The 18,643-nt window shown below is 41.1% G+C and overlaps 1 protein-coding gene across 1 annotated transcript in view; it reads left to right on the plus strand.

Annotated features, from left to right (window-relative positions):
* uvrag (UV radiation resistance associated gene) overlaps positions 1-17,748 on the plus strand; it is a 108,388-nt gene extending 90,640 nt beyond the window's left edge. Inside the window, exons 14-15 of the mRNA XM_044140826.1 lie at positions 3,518-3,609; positions 14,633-17,748. Coding sequence (XP_043996761.1) covers positions 3,518-3,609; positions 14,633-15,434 — 894 coding nt within the window. The 3' untranslated portion in view covers positions 15,435-17,748. The remainder of the gene's footprint in view (positions 1-3,517; positions 3,610-14,632) is intronic.
* Positions 17,749-18,643: the final 895 nt, after the last annotated feature.

Genomic DNA, 18,643 nt, shown 5'->3' on the forward strand with positions numbered 1-18,643 from the left:
GTGGGAGTTTGAAATCTCACATCAGTCTTGGTCTGAAACAATTGATTGGATTAGTAGATTATTGAAATAATAAACAAAATTTGGTAATTGATTAATTATTAACTGGAGTAAACAGACTCCAAAACATGCAATTTTCTGAAAGAACAACATTCTCAGAGCAGTAATTTAAGCAAGACCTGTACAGAATAAAATATATTTTGCATTCACGATCAATACATTGTATCCACAACTCATGTGGGTTTTAAGCTTCACCTTCATTCTGTAAAGAAAATCTCATATTAAACCTCTTGTTAACCATTTTTTAAATATTCAATCCCAAAAATTGTGAGCAGTTCTGCCCTGCTCTGTGTTGATAAGTCAAGCAGAAAGATGTTGGTATTATGTTTTAGCAGCAGATGCATCCTTTGGTACAAATGATTATACATTCACTAAATAAATACTATATTATTGAATTTTAGGCAATAAAGTGATTATTTTATTATTTCAAGCGGAACCAGATGATTTGTTTATTTGCATCTTTTAATGTGTTTTGTAATATAAAACATGTAAGTGTTTAAATGGAAAATTTGCAGATTGTCATTTTTTTATCAGATTGATTATCATGATAAATATCAATTACTAAAAAAAATAATTAGTTGTTACCCTACATCAGTCCTATCGTTCTCAGATGTACTAACCAAAATGGTGATGTCAGCCTCTTTGCTGTCTTTTCTCATAACTATTTTTTGTTTTGGAGTCCGGCCAACATTTTTACACATAAGGAGAGCTATGAGAGCAAGGCGTGCAGATGCAGAGTCATGAACCACTGCTGCTCATGCTGAGGCATCTTGGGGTAGATTCTGACATGAGGCTCCTGTTAGACATGCATTGTGGTCATTACACACACTTCAGAGCTGCTGCCACGCAAAGAGATTCAGAAATAGCACTTCAATATTCCTCCTACAAAGAGCAATGCTGTATGTGCAACTACCGTTTTTACTCAGAGTGAGTGGAATATTTATTTTTGTACTCGTATCTGATTAATGATTTAGTTTCTTTGCTCTGGACAAGAACCTTGAGATGTCCATGAGATTTGGAATTTCCTTTTTCTTAACATCTAGGAATGGAAAAAGCAAACCCTACACCCTCATGTTGTTATTGGGTTTTATCTTTAAGCTGGTGGTGGCTTTCAGTTTTCAAGTCGACCAGAGTGTGAGGTCTAACTCTTAAACATGAATGGATCTCTGTGTTGATGGCGTTCGGGTTTTGGACCTTTCTGTCACTGACTGGGCTTTGAGGTGAACTTGTCCCACGATCTGAACATTTTTTTATTAAAAAAAGAAAATAAAAAAAATCCTCAAATGCAATTACATATTTAGTTTAAAATATTGATTTTTGCAAAGCAAGGGAGATGTACAAAGGCTTTAGCTAGTTTGACGTGTGACTTAGTGGGATCCTTTTGGCTAGGATCTTAAACATTTACCTTTTAACCGATTCCAATGTATCATACATCCATCTTTCATTTTTCTAAACCAGCTTAGTTCATGCTGAGTCTGCAGGAGGCTGATGTCTGTCTCCTGCACTCATAGGGTAAGAAATGCTCACGCTATTATCAAAGGTTTGCTTCAAAACTGGAACCTTTGATGATTAAACATTTGGAAGTTTTAAATTTTCTATTTAACAATAAATGTGTTGGTTTTGTCACTTCTTTACTGTTGTAAAACTACTAAACAATGTAGGCATTTTAAATGTTGGTGTTTTATTTTATTTTTAAGTTAGTCACATACTCCCAACACCAGTCCTCAAGGTGCACTGCATGCTGTAGATCACAGGTGTCAAACTCCAGTCCTCGAGGTCCACTGTCCTGCAGTTTTTAGATGTGCCACCGATACAAAACACTGGAATGAAATGGCTTAATTACCTCATCCTTGTGTAGATCAGTTCTCCAGAGCCTTGCTATTGACCTAATTATTCTATTCAGATGGTGCAGCAGAGGCACAATCTAAAAGTTGCAGGACAGCGACCCTTGAGGACTGGAGTTTGACACCCCTGCTTTAGATGTTTCCCTGCTTTACGATTCCCGATTGAGCTGATTGCAGTTCAACAAACACCTGACAATTGAACTCACCTGGGCTAATACCTAAACATGCAGGGCAGTGTGTGTTGAGGAGCAGGGCTGGGAAACACTGGTTTAGATTGCTTGTGTCCAGTGCTGCATCGTGGGCCAAAATCACCAAGTTGTCATAGCAAGAAAAATCATTTTTTGTGTAAATACTTTTTGTTTTTATCTGCTTAGAGATTAATTTTAAATGCAATACTTTAATTTATCAAAGAAAAGAACATGGAACTGTTTTGTGTTTACCCTTAATAAAAGAAAGGTGCTGTGGTTTCTTTCTGGGTCGACTAAAAAATCCTAAGTATTTGTGGCTCAACTTACTGTGATATTAAAAATGAAAGAGGAAAAAAAGAAATCATGGATACTACAATGAAATACTTTGTGTTGTTCCTAATACTTTTCAATTATGAAGAACAAAGAACTCAAACTTCTTTGGTCTGTACTGTATTACATGGTCAAAGAAAAAACAACACATTATCAATGTGCGTTAAGGGCTGCTGATTTTTCTCCTGATTGAGTGTGAAACAATCCCCTCTTAACAAGGACCAGTGACCCCGGCCGAACTTCTATTTCCATTTCATTTCTTATCATTAAGTCAGTCATCCATTATGAAAACGCAGCCCGTTATCCTGACTTATTGGACTGTAGGAGTCATGTGCAATTCATCTCGGCACCAGAAGTGTGTGTCGGAGGAAATGGGGGCGGGGGAGCGAGTGCTGTTGCCGTGGTAGCCGAGTGGAAACAAAACAGATGTCAGATGGGTGTCGAGGTGGCCCGCGTGACAGCGGGGCCTCGGAGATGCACGGTGGACGGCGTCCAGGGATGTAGGTTAAATAAACTCCCTGCGATGACCGCCGGCTGGCATTCCTGTGACATCACTCCTAGTGTTGGCGGAGATGCATCTAGCGCGTCGAGGTGGCCTCGTTCTCCTCTTTTTACTGGATTAGATTCTATCATCGTAAAATAAAGCAGGAGGAACTGTTCAAGGCCAGAATTAGAAAGTGGAGGGGGAGAGGCTGCTGAGCAACCTAATGAGGTCCATAATGTGCTCTTTGCACTCTTTTCATCCAGATGTTTTATCAGAAGTGTTTTTCTTGCCGCCCCCACCTCATCTCCTGTCTTTCAGCGCACCTTGCTTGTTATCACACATGCCTGTTATCAGCAGAAGGTGCCCATTGTGTGTCCAGATGAGTAATAGTCTGAAAGAGAGAATAGGAACAGGTCATGGTGGAAGAATGTAGACTTCAGACGTTTTCTGTAAGGGATGTTGTTTTTTTCCCCTCTCTCTCTTTCGCTCTCTCTCTCTGCCTAACATGTCAGTCTCGTGCTTGAGAGTGGTGACCGCGTGCTGTATGTGTGGCCCAAATGGGTGTAACGTGTTGCTTTACATTAATGATAATGTTTTGTTCCCTTGTGTTGCAGCTGAGATATCAGCACGGTTTGACCACCCCGGACCTGCAGCAGACGCTACCCAACCTGAAGAACTTTCTGGAGCACGGCCTGATGGTGCGATGGTAAGGATGAAGAAAAAGCATCCGGTGTTGACCCAGTATTTAGGTTTCTCTTCAGGCAAAGCCTAATCACACATTCATATCACAAGTATGTGCAATTTAAAATTATTTTAAAGATCCCTCTTGAAAATGCCTAAAAGCAGAATATATTACTCAAAGTCCGACCGCCACATGAATACACAACTTAAGATAACACAGCGATATGCCAATGGCAACATACGAAACCGCATGTTTTCAGCCATAAAACCTGTTGCATATGAAGAAAAAAAACGCTTTAAGACCAGTCCAGCTGGCAAAGCATCCCTGAGACACAACAGTCCAAAGAATAAGCGGGTTCTCTTGAGTTCTACTCGTGTGTCAGAGGCCCAACTTTTTTCTTCTTAGGCTGTCAGTTTCAGTTGTTCTTCCTATTAGACTTCTATATCAGCTGCATTTCAAATGGACATACCGTTGCGCAATTTGACATTTCGAAAATAAATTTGCTTCATGTTAACGTTCCAAATTTAAAAAAACCAAAAAAACAAAACTTGTTTTTTGATGAAAACTTCTGCCGCAATCGAGATTACTTTATTTCGCAAAACTGCAATGGAAACTTTTTTTTTTTTTCACATCACCCAACTCACATGATCAACAACTGGATGTTGCCACTGGTGGAAACCATAGAAGAAGAAAACAGTAGGAGAATAATGAAGCATGTTTTTCTAATAACTTATTACATTAAACTTATTCGCATGCGATTTTAATTGAGTTTCTTATTTAATGGAGACACCATAACTGCAAAATTGTTGTTTTTTTTTTTACATTATCAGAATATTGACAAAGTTTTGCACACATTAGTAACGGAAACGCAGCTATAAATCTGATCCAGACTTAAGGGGAATATGTGATACAAATATATTAGTAAAAAAATTTAAAGATATTTTCTAGGCTAACAATATTACATCTCCAAACAGTAGTTTTTTATCTCTTCACTAAGTATTGTGTTTGAATTAACTTGGAATTTAAACTTCTGCAGGTATAAAAGGGAGTTTTCTCTGTTTCTGTGATCAGAATATCTCTGAAATTCAGTCACCAGTTCATTTTTATTTTTTATTTGTTCTAGCAATGAATTACTCTTACAACGTTTCCTCCCAACGCATGCTAATCTAATTTATGTTTTCTTAAAACGATCTACTACAGCCATGCAAAAACTGGATACCCATCTGCTTTAATAATATCTCTACTGTCCTCCAGTTGCTTAAAAGTGTAAAATAAATTACCTACATCTTACAAATCATGTCCAGCTTCCTTCAGGCCACTAAAGTGCAATGTAATAATTCATTGTAGTAATTAATCTCCATGCAGCTAAGATTTAGCACATTGTTCTCATGCAAAAAAAAACCCCAGTCCTTCTCTTAGTGTAATATTCCTTCCCTCCACAATTATCACTGCTCAGATCTCTGTGTGTCTTCTTCTGACCTGCACGTAACCCCCAGTAAACCCAGGAGTTGGTATGAATCAGACTTCAGCCGTACGGGCCCATAAAAGACAAAGATGTCTTTGATCCTCCGATCTTCTCCGAGGGTCAGCAAAGGGGAAAATGTGTATTTCACACATTAATTGAATAATCTTTTGTTTTGAAAGAAAAGAAACCATGAAGAGTCGGCGTTTCCAAATCAGCTCTCCATTACCGCACAGCCCTCCCCCCCCGGCGTAATGGGAAATGGAAGGGCCCAAAGATACACGAGATGAAAGCATTGCTCCTAAAACCCTTAAGCTATGCATGTGTGTGTTTGTGTGAGTGTGGGTGGATGGAATATTTTAAACTTGGAGGTTTGTGGTTTAACAGTTCTTTAGCCACCAGATCCAGGCTGCTGAAAAACTTTTACGCCAAACAAACAGCTGACATATTCACAATTAAGCCAAAAATAATCCCGACGAATTTGGATTTATATTGATCTTCATTCAACAAAGAACTTTGCGTCCAATAGGAAATGTTACGGCCATTTATGGTCGGATATATAGCCTGATAAAAGCAACCATCCTCCACTGCGCACAGAGAAGTTGCAAGCTAAGCGAAGCAGCTGTTGATGTTAATTCAGTACTGGGAACACGGACTGAACGACTCGTTCATAACTTCTTCTGTTTGCTGATGGCTTGGCTGCTCCAAAAGTGTTAATAACACTCACAGTTATTAAAAGAAACAAAAAAATTGATTACAGCTAAATCTGAATAATGTTGGGCTGAACTGTTTCAGGAGGAGACTCTATACAGAGTGGTGAAATTATTCCCTTTCAGTGTCTCACTTTTACAGTTGTCCATTCTTTAATCAACCTGAAGGTATGTGGCTAAACAAACATTGCCTGTTAGAGAAAAAGTGAATGTTACTGGAGTCCTAAGTTATCCCATCTTCCTTCTGCCTTGCCTAAACCAAACACCGACTGCAACATTGTCAGCAGAGTATGTTTGGACCATTACAATCTATTTTAATACAGTAATCCCTCGTTTATCGCGGGGGTTACGTTCCGAAAATGACCCGCGATAAGTGAAATCCGCGAAATAGAAAACTTTTTTTTACAATTAGCAACTATTACATGTACTGTATACAAATACAGTGACTCACGTGTAGGCCGTTTCACTGCTCTTCAGACTGGGCCGCTGCATCCTGACTGCGCTCTGCAGTGTTCTCTTCTTCTGAAGCCCGCGGTGCAGGTGTGTTTGTTCGGGAGAAGAACATAGTGATAAGCAGCTGTTGCCGCTCTTTTTTCTTCTTTGCAAAAAGATCCTTGTACACCAACATGCCACCATCGATTACGTTGGAGAACTGTAATGAACGGCTCATCAAAGGGTCCCATTCCTCAGCTACTCGCTTAAGTTCAGTGCCAAGCTGTTTTATGTACACATAACTGCACGAGACGAAAAAATGATAGCACAATTCGTAGCATGTTTTGATACAAGAAGCGGGAGTGAGTTTTTAGCGAATCAGAATGCACAGCACAATGCACCAAAAAAAAAAAAAAAATGCATCATGAAAATCCGCGATAAGTGAACCGCGAAGTGGCGAGGGATCACTATATTTAAAAAAGGTAAATTTAGATTTTTAAGTGTTAAGTGAAGAATTTGGTGCCATGAGAAGTGAAAAGATCAGAAGCACAAGAAAAACTCGACAGTTCAAAACAGTAACATCACATGATCTTATGTTCACCAACCGGTGTTTTTAAACTTCCCTTAGTTTGAGGGATAAGTTGAGTTTCTCCTTTGACTTTGACAGATTCCACATTCACTCACTTGCTAAGTATTTTCAAAGGTGCCTGACCTTTTCCAAACAGTTTCTATGGAGGGTTTCCCAGATGGTCCTGTGAAACAAACCATCTGGTGCATCAGGTTAAGGCACAGATCTGCTTTTCCCAGATTTAGTCCCTACATGGACAAATATTATTCCTTCTGATGCAGCTCATTAACACTTCTCCTTTCGTACCCAACTAGTGTTCAGCCAATAAGCATTTTTAAACATTTGAAAACCGTGTTGAAATTGAATTTATTGTCGTGTTGGAGCAGCTGTGCTCCTGTGAGTTGGAGCATTGAAGTCTCCTTCATCTTAAACATATGGAAACTGTATTTCATCCGGTCTCAACCATATGTTTTACACAATCAAGCTACACTCTGCCGCCTGCTATGATATATGATTTTTTAAGGTATTCAAAGTTAGGAGAACTTTGACCTAATGAAATATGTACTCTCCACTGTACCGTCCCGTCTTACTCAAGTAGAAAATATCAATCGCTCTCTTTTTTTGTTGCGTGTGTGTGTGTGTGTGAGAGAGAGAGAGAGTAAAAACACTGTCTGAAGAGCGTCCATTGTCCAGCTGACAGGATGAAACTTGATTACCACTGGGCATCCGACATTTGTATTTTATGCTTCAACCCCTCTGCTTTCTGTGTCTGAGACTTTTATTGTGAAGAAAGAAAGGAAGTACTTAGTTCATTGTCCATTTTGTGTTGATATAGGTCTTTCCACCATTCTGAATTTTTATTTTTTTTAATCTAGAACTTAAAGCTGCAGTAATGTTTGTTAAAATGTCGTGACAGCATGGTATGAGATATATAATATTTGAGATGCACAATCTGCGCTCCTCTGCCTTCTCCCAGTGCTAACTACAAACAGCCAATCAAATTCAGGAGGAGCCATGTTGTTGAAAACCCTTTGTCCTGTAATAGTGCTGACTGTCATATTTCTTCTGATGGCAGCAGCAGCACAGACAGGAGTCAGAATCTGATCTCACTTATACCATCATGACCAAAGTTTATAACACATACATTAGATCTCAGAAACTTTTGTTCATATGTTATAGTTTAAAATGTTTTAACTGCCACTGGTCCTGTAATAGTGCTGCTGTAATCTGTGGATACAGACCAACGCTCATTGGAGTCCAGAATATGATTTTATACAGTAAGACCAAAGTAACACAACATTAGTCTCAGATTTTTTCATATGGGTTATAGTTTAAAATGTTTTAACTGCCACTGCAAGCTGTGTAGAAATGTGTAATTAGCTTCACTGATCCCAACTCCTGGAAAGGAGAACTAGGGTATCTGAAGACATCATCTGTAACCATCACATAGCAGCTAATAAAGCCTGTGAGATGCCTGGTATGAGCATTAACCAAACATACATGTTGCAGCTCTGCTCTATTCAAATGTCAGATCAGTATAAACGCTGCAAAATATTCAAACTAAGTCTGTTCACGTGAACGCTCTGTCCCTGGCGAAAGTGGAAGATTGCATTTCCTTTAAATAGTTTTAAAGGAAAAACATTGACATTGATAAAGATACTGTAAATTTTTGATAACACTCTGAAAATACTGATACTTTACACTGGTATGTGTCTGCCCCATTTCCTAGCTGTGCCAGACTAAATGGCTGTTTCACAGTTTATTTATTTACTTATTTTGTCAATTTAAGGTGCATCTCCTTTCCAAAATCTGATCAATCTAGTTTGAGATTTATGGAATCTGTATTCTCTTGGTCAAAAAACATTCCTATGCTTTTTTTTTTTGTTGGATTACCGTCTTAGAATTAGATAAGCAAAATACTAAATCTGATACTCTGAATAAAATGTAACTTTTAACCTTTATGTGACGTAATTAGGTTTAGCAATATTACAATTTTTCTAATCACACTTTTTCAGTCTTCTCATTGCAGATGTGAAGGAAAGACATCCTTCATTCAACCTGGAAAAAATTATTCAGAGAATCTTGAAAAGAGTCAGACTCCCATGTCTCCAGGGGAAATGGTTCCTGTCCCACAGAGCTCTCCTTTTTTTTCAGGAAAGATACTCTTTTAACATGCACAGTTACACCATTTCCTTTCCATATAAACTCCAGCGGTTTGGTTTGGGGGGGTGAATAAATTCAGATACAGTATCTCGCTTTGGGACCATCTTATGAAATATGGATGAATAGAAAGACTAAATGGCAGCTGCAGGTAATTTTTCCCTCATACTGTGACAGACGGTATAATCTGCTTCCTTTGCATCTGTGCCACCTTTTTCTTCGTTCCACGCATCCAAACAAGGAGGATCCTGTAAGGGAGAGAGGAAGCTGCTTCCAAAGCAGGTTTGGAAACAGAGCCAACCCTGTATTTCTAAGTATTTCAGCATGCATCCTTTCTGCAGGGAGATTTCGTTTAACTCACCGAGACGAACACTGATAGTGAGCTGGGATCATCTTGAATCTTGTGCAAATCAAGTGAGACGGTTTTTGATGGAACGAGCTCAAAAGTTTTTTTTTGTTTTGTTTTGGTTTTTTTAACTCTCCTCTGGCAAGTTTTTGATTTTAATCTTTAAACATTTCCAAACCGCGTTGCCTCACAAAACAGATAACCTGGCAAAAGAAAGAGATGCTAGCTGCAGACAAAAAGATCCGGCAGAACAGGATAAGAACCAGCGGAAAGATGGTGAATCTATTACCCCGAGGTGGACAGGGACGGTACCAGAAAACCGCTTTACTTGTGAAAACGCAGTGCAGTCTGCAAGATCAAAGCAAAGCGCTTCAGCATGCTCTGAATCCACCGAGAGTTTTCTGGAGGTCCTCGGCGTCCTCAGGCCTCCATGTTTCCCTGAACGACGCTTTGTTTACACGGCAGAGGGAAGGTACAGAGTCAGGCTGATTCAACACCGATACATGTGGATAGCTGCACCTTGCTCGGAGAAAAATAAAAAGCTGAAATATATATATATTAAATAAGCAATTTGCAAGGTTCATTGAGCCTGACAGGTGGTTGTGCATTTTCTGTATTCCTAATAATGACTGATTTAAGGGGTGAAACCAGGAATGTTTCTTTTTCTCTGTTCTGGATCGCTGTGATGGTACATTAACTCTCTGGACACCAGGGCCTACTATGGTAACATTACAATTTTCATTGCTTCACTAAGCCAAGAGTTTAACTGCTCTCATGATAGTTTTTTGCTCTTCTTTTTTGTGTGGAACTGCAGCTCTTTTAAAGCTCTGAGATGCTGTCCGAATCCAAAAAGCAGATGGTAGAATCGCAACACCCGATGTGCCGTGGTTATTCCCCTTCTTCAAAGGCCTGACAGTCAGTAATCCTTGCCCTATTAAAGGAAAAACCCCAAACTAGCTTCCACCGCAGTGCAGATGAAATCATAACATGCCTTTTGTTGTAGTACTGCAGGGATATCACCAGGACACTTCAAAGGACCAAATCTTATCTGTTTTTGTTTGCTTTGGCCTCAGCGTTTGGCTCTTAGCGGGATTCAGACATGAACAGGGGATAATGCTGTGGAACCTGTCGAGGGCGGGTTGGCCGCTGGAATGGCTCGGCTTACCAAAATCTTGTTTCCTCTTGAAGTGATGCCGAGTTTGACATCGGCAGGAAAGGAGGAGAGCAGGCTAAAAGGAATTAAGGCTACACTTGCTTCAGTGGCTGCGTTTCTAGTGACCACATAATTGTGGAATTTGACATTTCAAAAAATATGTTTGACCGTATCGAGATTGATTTATTTCGCAAAACTGCAATGGAGCCACTTTTTTGCATCACACGCGCCACATGATCAATAAACATCGAAGAAGACGACGACAAGAAGTAGTTGGATGATGATAGTGGGGCATGTTTTTTTTTTTTTTTTTTATTGACACATTGCCTGAACAAACTTGCTCATGTGCTTTTGATTGCATTTCTTATTTAATGGCAAAACCACAATTGTGAAATTGGGAATTTCTTTTGGCATTATCTGAATATTGACAGTTTTGCACACATTTGCAATGAAAACGCAGCCGGTGTGATATTTTCTGTGATGAGTTAGACATAGGAATCGTGTGGCCCATCTAATTATTGCTCAGATAATGCACCAGACAGACTTCCACTCTACTACAGACTTCAACCTGCTGCTAAACCAGCAGAACTTTTTTCCAGGGAGAGTTTGTGATGATTTTGCGTTGCCTCTTCAATTTCTTATAGATATAAAAGTTGCACAGAACATTTAACCTCTGAGTTCTGGTGTGCAGTTTTGGAACAATATTTTAATAAATCCTGCAGTCTTCCATAATACTGCTGAAGCGGGTCCACTTTTTTTCTTCTTTCAATTTAGACAAATTACAAAAGGATTGATTCAAGGGAGCACTTGAATGTTTGATCATTTTTTCAAAAATGTCAAAACAATAACAAGTTATTGCTCTACTTCTTGTCTCTAAAATCTAATATTCCCTCTTTAAAAAAATTTGCTTGACCTTCTGAGTTATTCATTTATCTGAGGAGATGCTTGTTTAAATAGTTCCTACTTGTAGAAAGGAAACGGTGATACTTGAACCGTCACACAGCAGACCAAGAATCACAGTTACCCGACTCTGAGGAACCGTTTGGCATTGTTCCGTGTTTTCATCTCTCCTAATCTGCACATACGCGAACTGTTATCCTGCGCATGTAGCCTAATTAGCCACATTTGAACAAAACATGACGTCTGGATAACCGTTGAACTGGTTTGGAACAGCAGATGTTATGGCTGGCCAGAGATCTGTCTGGCTCAGGTCTCTCACAGACACACCCAGTCTTCTCACTTACTCATTCACCGCTTCTCAATTTGACACGTGAACTGGAAGGGAATAATGCAACACTGCACTACTATCAGTGTCCGGTTTTCATGTGAGCAAAAATGGCTCACTGCCCAGAGCGGCACAGACCTCTGCGTGCCAGAATCAAGTTTTTGTGTCAGTTTTTGATTCTGGAAAAATCCTATTTTTTGAGCTTTATGTTGTTTTATAACGTTATTCCCTCATCAAAAACCAAACTGGAGTGTATATATTTGATTCTTTCATAAAAGGTTTGAGAAATCCAATAAGCTCCCATGACAACCATTCAGACTGAAAGACTTGGATTGTGTTTGACCATCTAAAGAACTTATAAAACTTAAACTGGATTAAACTTTTGTAATAGTTTAAACAACTAATATGCATAAATATGCTCAGTGAAAGGGCTGCACAGTGGTGCAGTTGGTAGAGCTGTTGCCTTGCAGCAAGGAGGTCCTGGGTTCGATTCCCGGCCCGGGGTCTTTCTGAATGGAGTTTGCATGTTCTCCCTGTGCATGGTGGGTTCTCTCCGGGTTCTCCAGCTTCCTCCCACAGTCCAAAATCGGTTAATTGGTCTCTCTAAATTCTCCCTAGGTGTGAGTGGTTGTGTGTCCCGTCTGTCTCTGTGTTGCCCTGCCGACCTGTCCAGAGTGAACCCCGCCTCTCGCCGAGAACGTTAGCTGGAGATTGGAACCAGCAACCCTCCCGACCCCATTAGGGACAAGGGTGTTAGAAAATGGATGGGTGCTCAGAGAAAACTGTCTTGACACTTCTGCAGGAGCTAATATCTATGGTTATCTTTATTTTGGCTGTTAGAGGTACAGCCAATCTGTGTTTTCCTTCGTTTTTCAATAAACAGAGTTTCAATATTTAGGGTAGTCTTTAGAGGGCTTAATATGGTTTGAATAAGAAGATTAGATGATTATTTTCAACACAAATCTTTTTACATTTTCTTTTCAGCCTTGGTGTTTTGTGCCTAGAGATGTTTAGAAATGACTCTATTTTGGGGCGTGCTGTGATGGCGTAGGGGACAGCGCAACCCACATTTGGAGGGCTTTAGTCCTCGACGCGGCCGTCGTGGGTTCGATTCCTGGACCCCGCCGACATTTGCCACAAGTCTTCTCCACTCTCCTTCCCCCATTCCTGTCAACCTACTGTCATATAAGGGACACTAGAGCCCACAAAAGACCCCCTGGTGGGGAAAAAAAAAGAAATGACTCTATTTCCATTTTAACAATTTTTGCAGGAGCATTGAAGCCTCTCTTTGTTGGCGAATGATGTGCTCTGTATGACATGTTTTCTCTGGAAACCCAGTCCGCATACAGGGGAACCCTCTCACCGACTCTGGTGAACCTTTCTCAGCATGTTTGTCTGTTTCCTTCCCATCAGTCAGCCATGCCTCGCTGTATCCTCACTCCGCGGCCAAACTGCAACCTTATTCTACGGATGGTTCTGATTTTACTCAAACACACCCACTTTGAAGTTGACTGGTTTCTCTTAACACGAGACGGGCGTCTCCTGTCTTCGGCTGGACGTCCTGCCTGTGAACCCGGTCAGGACCACCTCAGCAGGGTGCCTGCGGGGGTCAGGCTCGGGGTCCGTTTGACAAGCCGTCATGTGTTTGGTAGTAAAAGCGTCCATCAGACGGCCGACCAGCCGACCCCGAAAGCGTGCGCTCTCGACGCCGATGTCTGCGAGCTGCTCTTACTTGGTAAATGTCAGGTGACAGGAGACTTATCTGTTATGACAGGACGTCCAACTGAACAAGCAGAGACCTGTCCTCAAGCCTTTTAACCAACACATGTGCGTGTGTAACGTGGCATGGAGTCACATTGAAGGCTGCACTTAAGTAGACCAGAGAATTGTGCATGGCCTTGGCTATTAGAAGAGCCAGTGAGGCCCCCATTTAGATAGATTTATGACTCCAGTCTGGGGGCTGGGCGGGGTGCCCCAGATCTCCAGCCTGTTATCTGTTTTGGAAGAAAATATCTGACATACTTTGGTGGACGCCTGCTGCGCTCTCCCAGTCAAGAGAACATGAGTGAAGCCTTAGAGGCTGCAAAAATGCTTTCTGAATGCTGTAAAGTGGAGTGATTTACAAAGAGCTGCAGCTGCCCCCTGGATTAGAAGCAAAGTAGCTCTGCTGCCGAGATGCTGATAAGTATCGGCTCTCTCTGGAAATCTCACTTTCTTCTGCCAGCTGGGTACCTTAATAAAACTTTCAGTGCCTTATGAAGGAATTCCTACCTGAAAAAATCAAACTCCTCTTAATGCTACTGTTGCGGTGTGAAGAAGTGCTCAGCTCTCGCTCAGAAACAACCAATCACAGCCAAGACGTTTTATACACCGACAGCGGTGGCTATGCTAACTAGCCTTAGCATTCTTGATGGGATCTGCTGTTGGTAGAGCCAGGGAAGGGCGTGAGCAGCATTTACATGAATGATTGACAACGCAAAGACCCTCCCTCTGGCTCTGATTGGTTGTTTCTTAGCAGAGGAGTTAGATTTTTTTTTTTTTTTCAGATTCTTTCTCATACTGTCAAAACATATTGATGATTTTAACAAAAATGTAAAAAAAACAAAAAACATTTTGTTTTATAAAGGTTATACTGCCGCTTTAAACACAAACCAAAATACTGCAGCAAAAATAGAACAATATGCCGTCAGCAACTCTTTATTGAAGCAGTTGGTCTAGCCATGCAAAAACACATAAAACCAGTGTTATGAAAATATGTCAAAATTGTTCTATTTATAAGAAACCTTTCTCTGCCCAGACACACACAGAATCTCCGTCTTGCTGCAAAGTCAGGTCGACCTCAAAGTAGATGCTATTTAGGGGTGTTGGGGTAAAGGGGGCTGGATGTAGATACTTAAGTACTGAACTGCATATGGACTATAGAAGCATTGTGTCCATGGTTTTATCTTATTTTCTTGTTCATTACCATGTTTGTTTCTTTGCTCCTTACAGCGACCGACATCACGTGTCCAGCTCGATTCCAGTGCCCTCCAAGTCGCAGCTGGGTGTGTCCGCCGCCTCAGAAATGGGCTGCCCTCACCACAACAGTTCTCCAGACCGAGGCCCGAGGAAGAGGACGAGCTCGGAGGCCGAGGCACAGCTCAAGTACAAGCTAACGCCTTCCCCAAACAACAAGGCAGCCGCAGGGGAAGAGAGTCCTCCAGCTAACTTGACACCACCGGCACCAAAACATGTGTCCTCGTCGCTTGATGCCAGCACGGCCTCACCTCACCTTAACACACATGCAGCGGCTAAGAATGAGGAGGGGCAGGGGGAGCAGGGTGGGCACACGGAGGTAGAAGAGGAAAATAAAACCGCTGGCGTAGAGAGGGAAGCGGATAAACAGAAAGAATCCGAGGAGCGGCCAGCCAGTAGCGCAGGGGCATCCAGTTCCTCCGTAGTGCAGGAAGTTGGAGAGGAAACTGTTTCCAGTAACCATACAGGCGCAATGAACGGCTCCCTGGCAACAGGTCAGGCGCCGTTGGGCCTCGTCCCAGAGCTGCACTGCTCCGTGGAGCAAGCTGAGGAGATCATGGGCACAGAGGCCACGGGGATGGGGATGGGGTTAACAGAGGAGGCCCGGCTGGAAGACTACCACTGCGTTCCCGTGGATCACGCGGTAGCCGTTGAGTGCGACGAACAGGTGCTGGGCGAGCTGGACGTGGCAGGCTTTGAGGAGTTCAACAGGCGCATCTATGCACTAAACGAGAACATGTCCAGCTTCCGCCGGCCACGCAAGAACTCTGACAAATGAGATTTGGGGAGCGGTGCGGGGCGGGGCAGAAGGCCAGAGGGAGTCTTGGTAAAACTTGCACATCGTCTGAACAGATACAAGGCAGGGAGATGAACTGAAAAGACTGGAGTGTGGTTCTGAGCAGCAGCTGTTCTGGATGAACCGATTTGCACTTATTAATGACATTTCCCCCAGAAATCTTTCCAGTTAGAAAAGTCAAATGAAAGTCCTGGGACAGAAAGCGTTTTTGTTTTGATTCCAGCAGCTATACATCTTTAGAAAAATGGCCCGAAACAGCTCATCAGGTGTCTTAATTTACCAAGTTTGATGCTAAGTTTAATTCAACAATTACGTGAGACATTACGTGGGACCACTCAGGTGACATTTCCACTCATCTGGTTTTCCACTCATTCTGTTTCTGCACAGAGAAACAGAATCTACTCATTGTCCGTTTGGTTGGCTCTGACAGCTGCCAGTCGGACGATTACACACTTGACCCAAACTCTTCAGTGTGGACGTTCCTGCTGTGAGAAGATTAAGTTTTCTACATTTAGTGTCATTGAGGTGTTTAAGATGAAGTCGGGAGAAGCAGATATAAGTTTTGAAAGAAATCAGTTTTCTATGACATGTTGGAGAATGTCAAAACAAATGCAAACATTTTAGGACACTTGAAATAAGACAAAGCCAACATACGAGTAACTTTTTAGCAAGATATAAAAGTTTGTTTTAAGTAATTCCTAAATATTGGTAATTAAAAAAAATAAACACTCTCTCCACTGTCACTAGTTCACTTATATTTTCCGATGATATAAGTGAATTAATCTGCTGGTGGAAGTAGTCCTTTTTTCATCCATATTAATGAATTATTTGCTTAAAACAAGCTCTTATATCTTGCTGAACAGATTTAGTTTTGATTTATTTTTAGTGTACCAATATATTTGCACTAGAAACTAGACCAAAAATACTTGGAAAGATGTTATATTTGCAGTGCTGGGGTTGACTCAGGCTGCAAGAGAGAGAGAGAGAGCTAGACTTACAGCAGATAACAGGAAGGCTGAGTGTAAAGTACTACTTTCGGAACTCTCTCAGGTCAGGAATAAACCGAGTCATTCTAACTGTCTTTCAAATGTCAGCCCAGTGGGTTGGATGTCAGTAGAATGTTTTCTATTATAGATCTGAGTGTTATTAGCAAGGCAAGCCTTACAAAAACCTGAAATTGGAAATTGACCACAGTCGTCTTATCGGTGTATCTTTACTGCCTAGCATCACAACCCTTTACAACTTCAGTTAACAATCCATTTTCCACTGCAGGCCGAGAGCATCTTCAGTACATTGTCTTCAAAAGTTTTGTCTTCATTCCCAGCTTACTGTCCCAGCACTTCCACCGCTGACGAACACGATGATTTCAGGGTGCATGTCACTGGATGTGTGCAGCAGGGAGCTTTTGGACTCTGATATAAGTGAGACAGTCATCAGCATGCAGACAGTCACACGTACGCAGTTTGGACGCTCCCACCAATGAGCTTTGGGCACAGCAGGATTTTTGCTGTTGCACAGTGAGGTGGGAGCTGCGACTGGGCGACCGGTTGCGGAGTCATCTCACCAATCTCCGCTCTCTGCACACACTCGGTTTTCCTTCAGGCTTTAAACGTGAATTTCACAGGTGGACGGTGGGACCTCACAGCGAATGGCAGGGAAACGGTGCAATTGATTATTTCTTTCATCCACCCTTGTGTCGATTCCTTTGTTGTTGTTGATTTATTTTACAAACTCTCCGATAAAGAATTCCATTCTTAACATCCGGTCCTCTGATGTTTACATTCGGTTGATTAAATGTAATTCTGTGTTCTGGAATGTCCCTCTCAGGCTCCTGTCTAACTGTTTTTTGAACAAAATCCTGCTGTCTGTGATTGAGTCCTGTGTCTCCCTGTTCTGAATGCTTTCCTGCACTGGTATTCGATTATTGCTTTATTTATGTCTCTACAAAAATATATGTGAAATGTAAACCGATGCATAGATTTATTTCCTGATAATATTGAATGTCGCACATGAATATTGTTAACTCCTTAGACTGATATCCGATGTAGGGTGCCGGACTGAATAATCTGCCACGACAAAGATGGACCCGCCGCCTTCAGCCCATGAAGAGTTTTAGATCCTGTAAGGTGGAGACTGGAAGACGTTGCATTGAGAGAGAAAAGAGGAACAATGTTATATCATTTCCATAAACTGCTATACAGTTAAACAAATGTACATATTCTTTTGTATGGAGAATTTTTTTGGTTATTAAAGACTTTCAGTCCAACGGCATGGCTGAATTTGCCCCCGCCCTTTACGAGTTGTCTGACTGGATTTGTAAAAGTGCGTGTGGATGGAGATGCGATTCCTTAAATTAATGGCCACAAACCTTGCCAGCGAAGCTAATGTAGCAAATGTTGAAAAAACACAATTTCGCAATTGTGGTGTTTGCATTAAATAAGTTGAGCAATTAAAATCGCGAGTAAGTTGGTTCATGCCATTAAAAACGTTTTTAATGGATGCACCGTCATCAGCCATCTAATTCCTGTTGTCTTCTTCGTGGCATCATCCTGTTGCTGATTGTGTGACTTGTGTGATGCCAAAAAAATGTTTTCATTGCAGTACTGCAAAATAAATATAATCTTGATATGGCCCAAAAAAATACACCTCATCCTGAAGCCTAACCCTTTTTGAAATTGGCTCGTGTTCATTCAGCAAATTTATTTTCAAAATGTCAAATTGCACAATTGTACATAGTCGGTGGAAACGCAGCGTGTGTGTCTGTGCGCGTGTGCGTTTGTGTGTGGTGGTTTCAGAGTGATGGGACTAAAAGATCCGTCTCTAAAATGATCAGGATTCAAGATGGACCAAGTCCAAAGAAGTAAAAGTTGAAATTAATTCTTTGAAGAATATTGTCACAACTTTGTATATAAAATGACTTTACAATAGTTAAATATGTTAATTCACCAATTGGCTTTAAGAATTTTGTTAGCTGCATTGCTGAAAATGCAGTTTATGCCACTTTTGATTTATGCAGGGTTTTTTGCCAAATCTTCCAGACCCAACTATAAATGTTTCGATGTTTTAGTGTCTGATGATCATTCAAAGCTGTTCATCCGCTTCACTTAAAATCTTAGAAAATAAGTCTTTTACTTAAGTTTAAACTTGTAACGCTTTTAAAAGTCATGTTTAGACAGAATCCAGATTATCTT

The sequence above is a fragment of the Gambusia affinis genome, linkage group LG15 (assembly GCF_019740435.1).
Source record: "Gambusia affinis linkage group LG15, SWU_Gaff_1.0, whole genome shotgun sequence".
NCBI lineage: Eukaryota > Metazoa > Chordata > Actinopteri > Cyprinodontiformes > Poeciliidae > Gambusia > Gambusia affinis.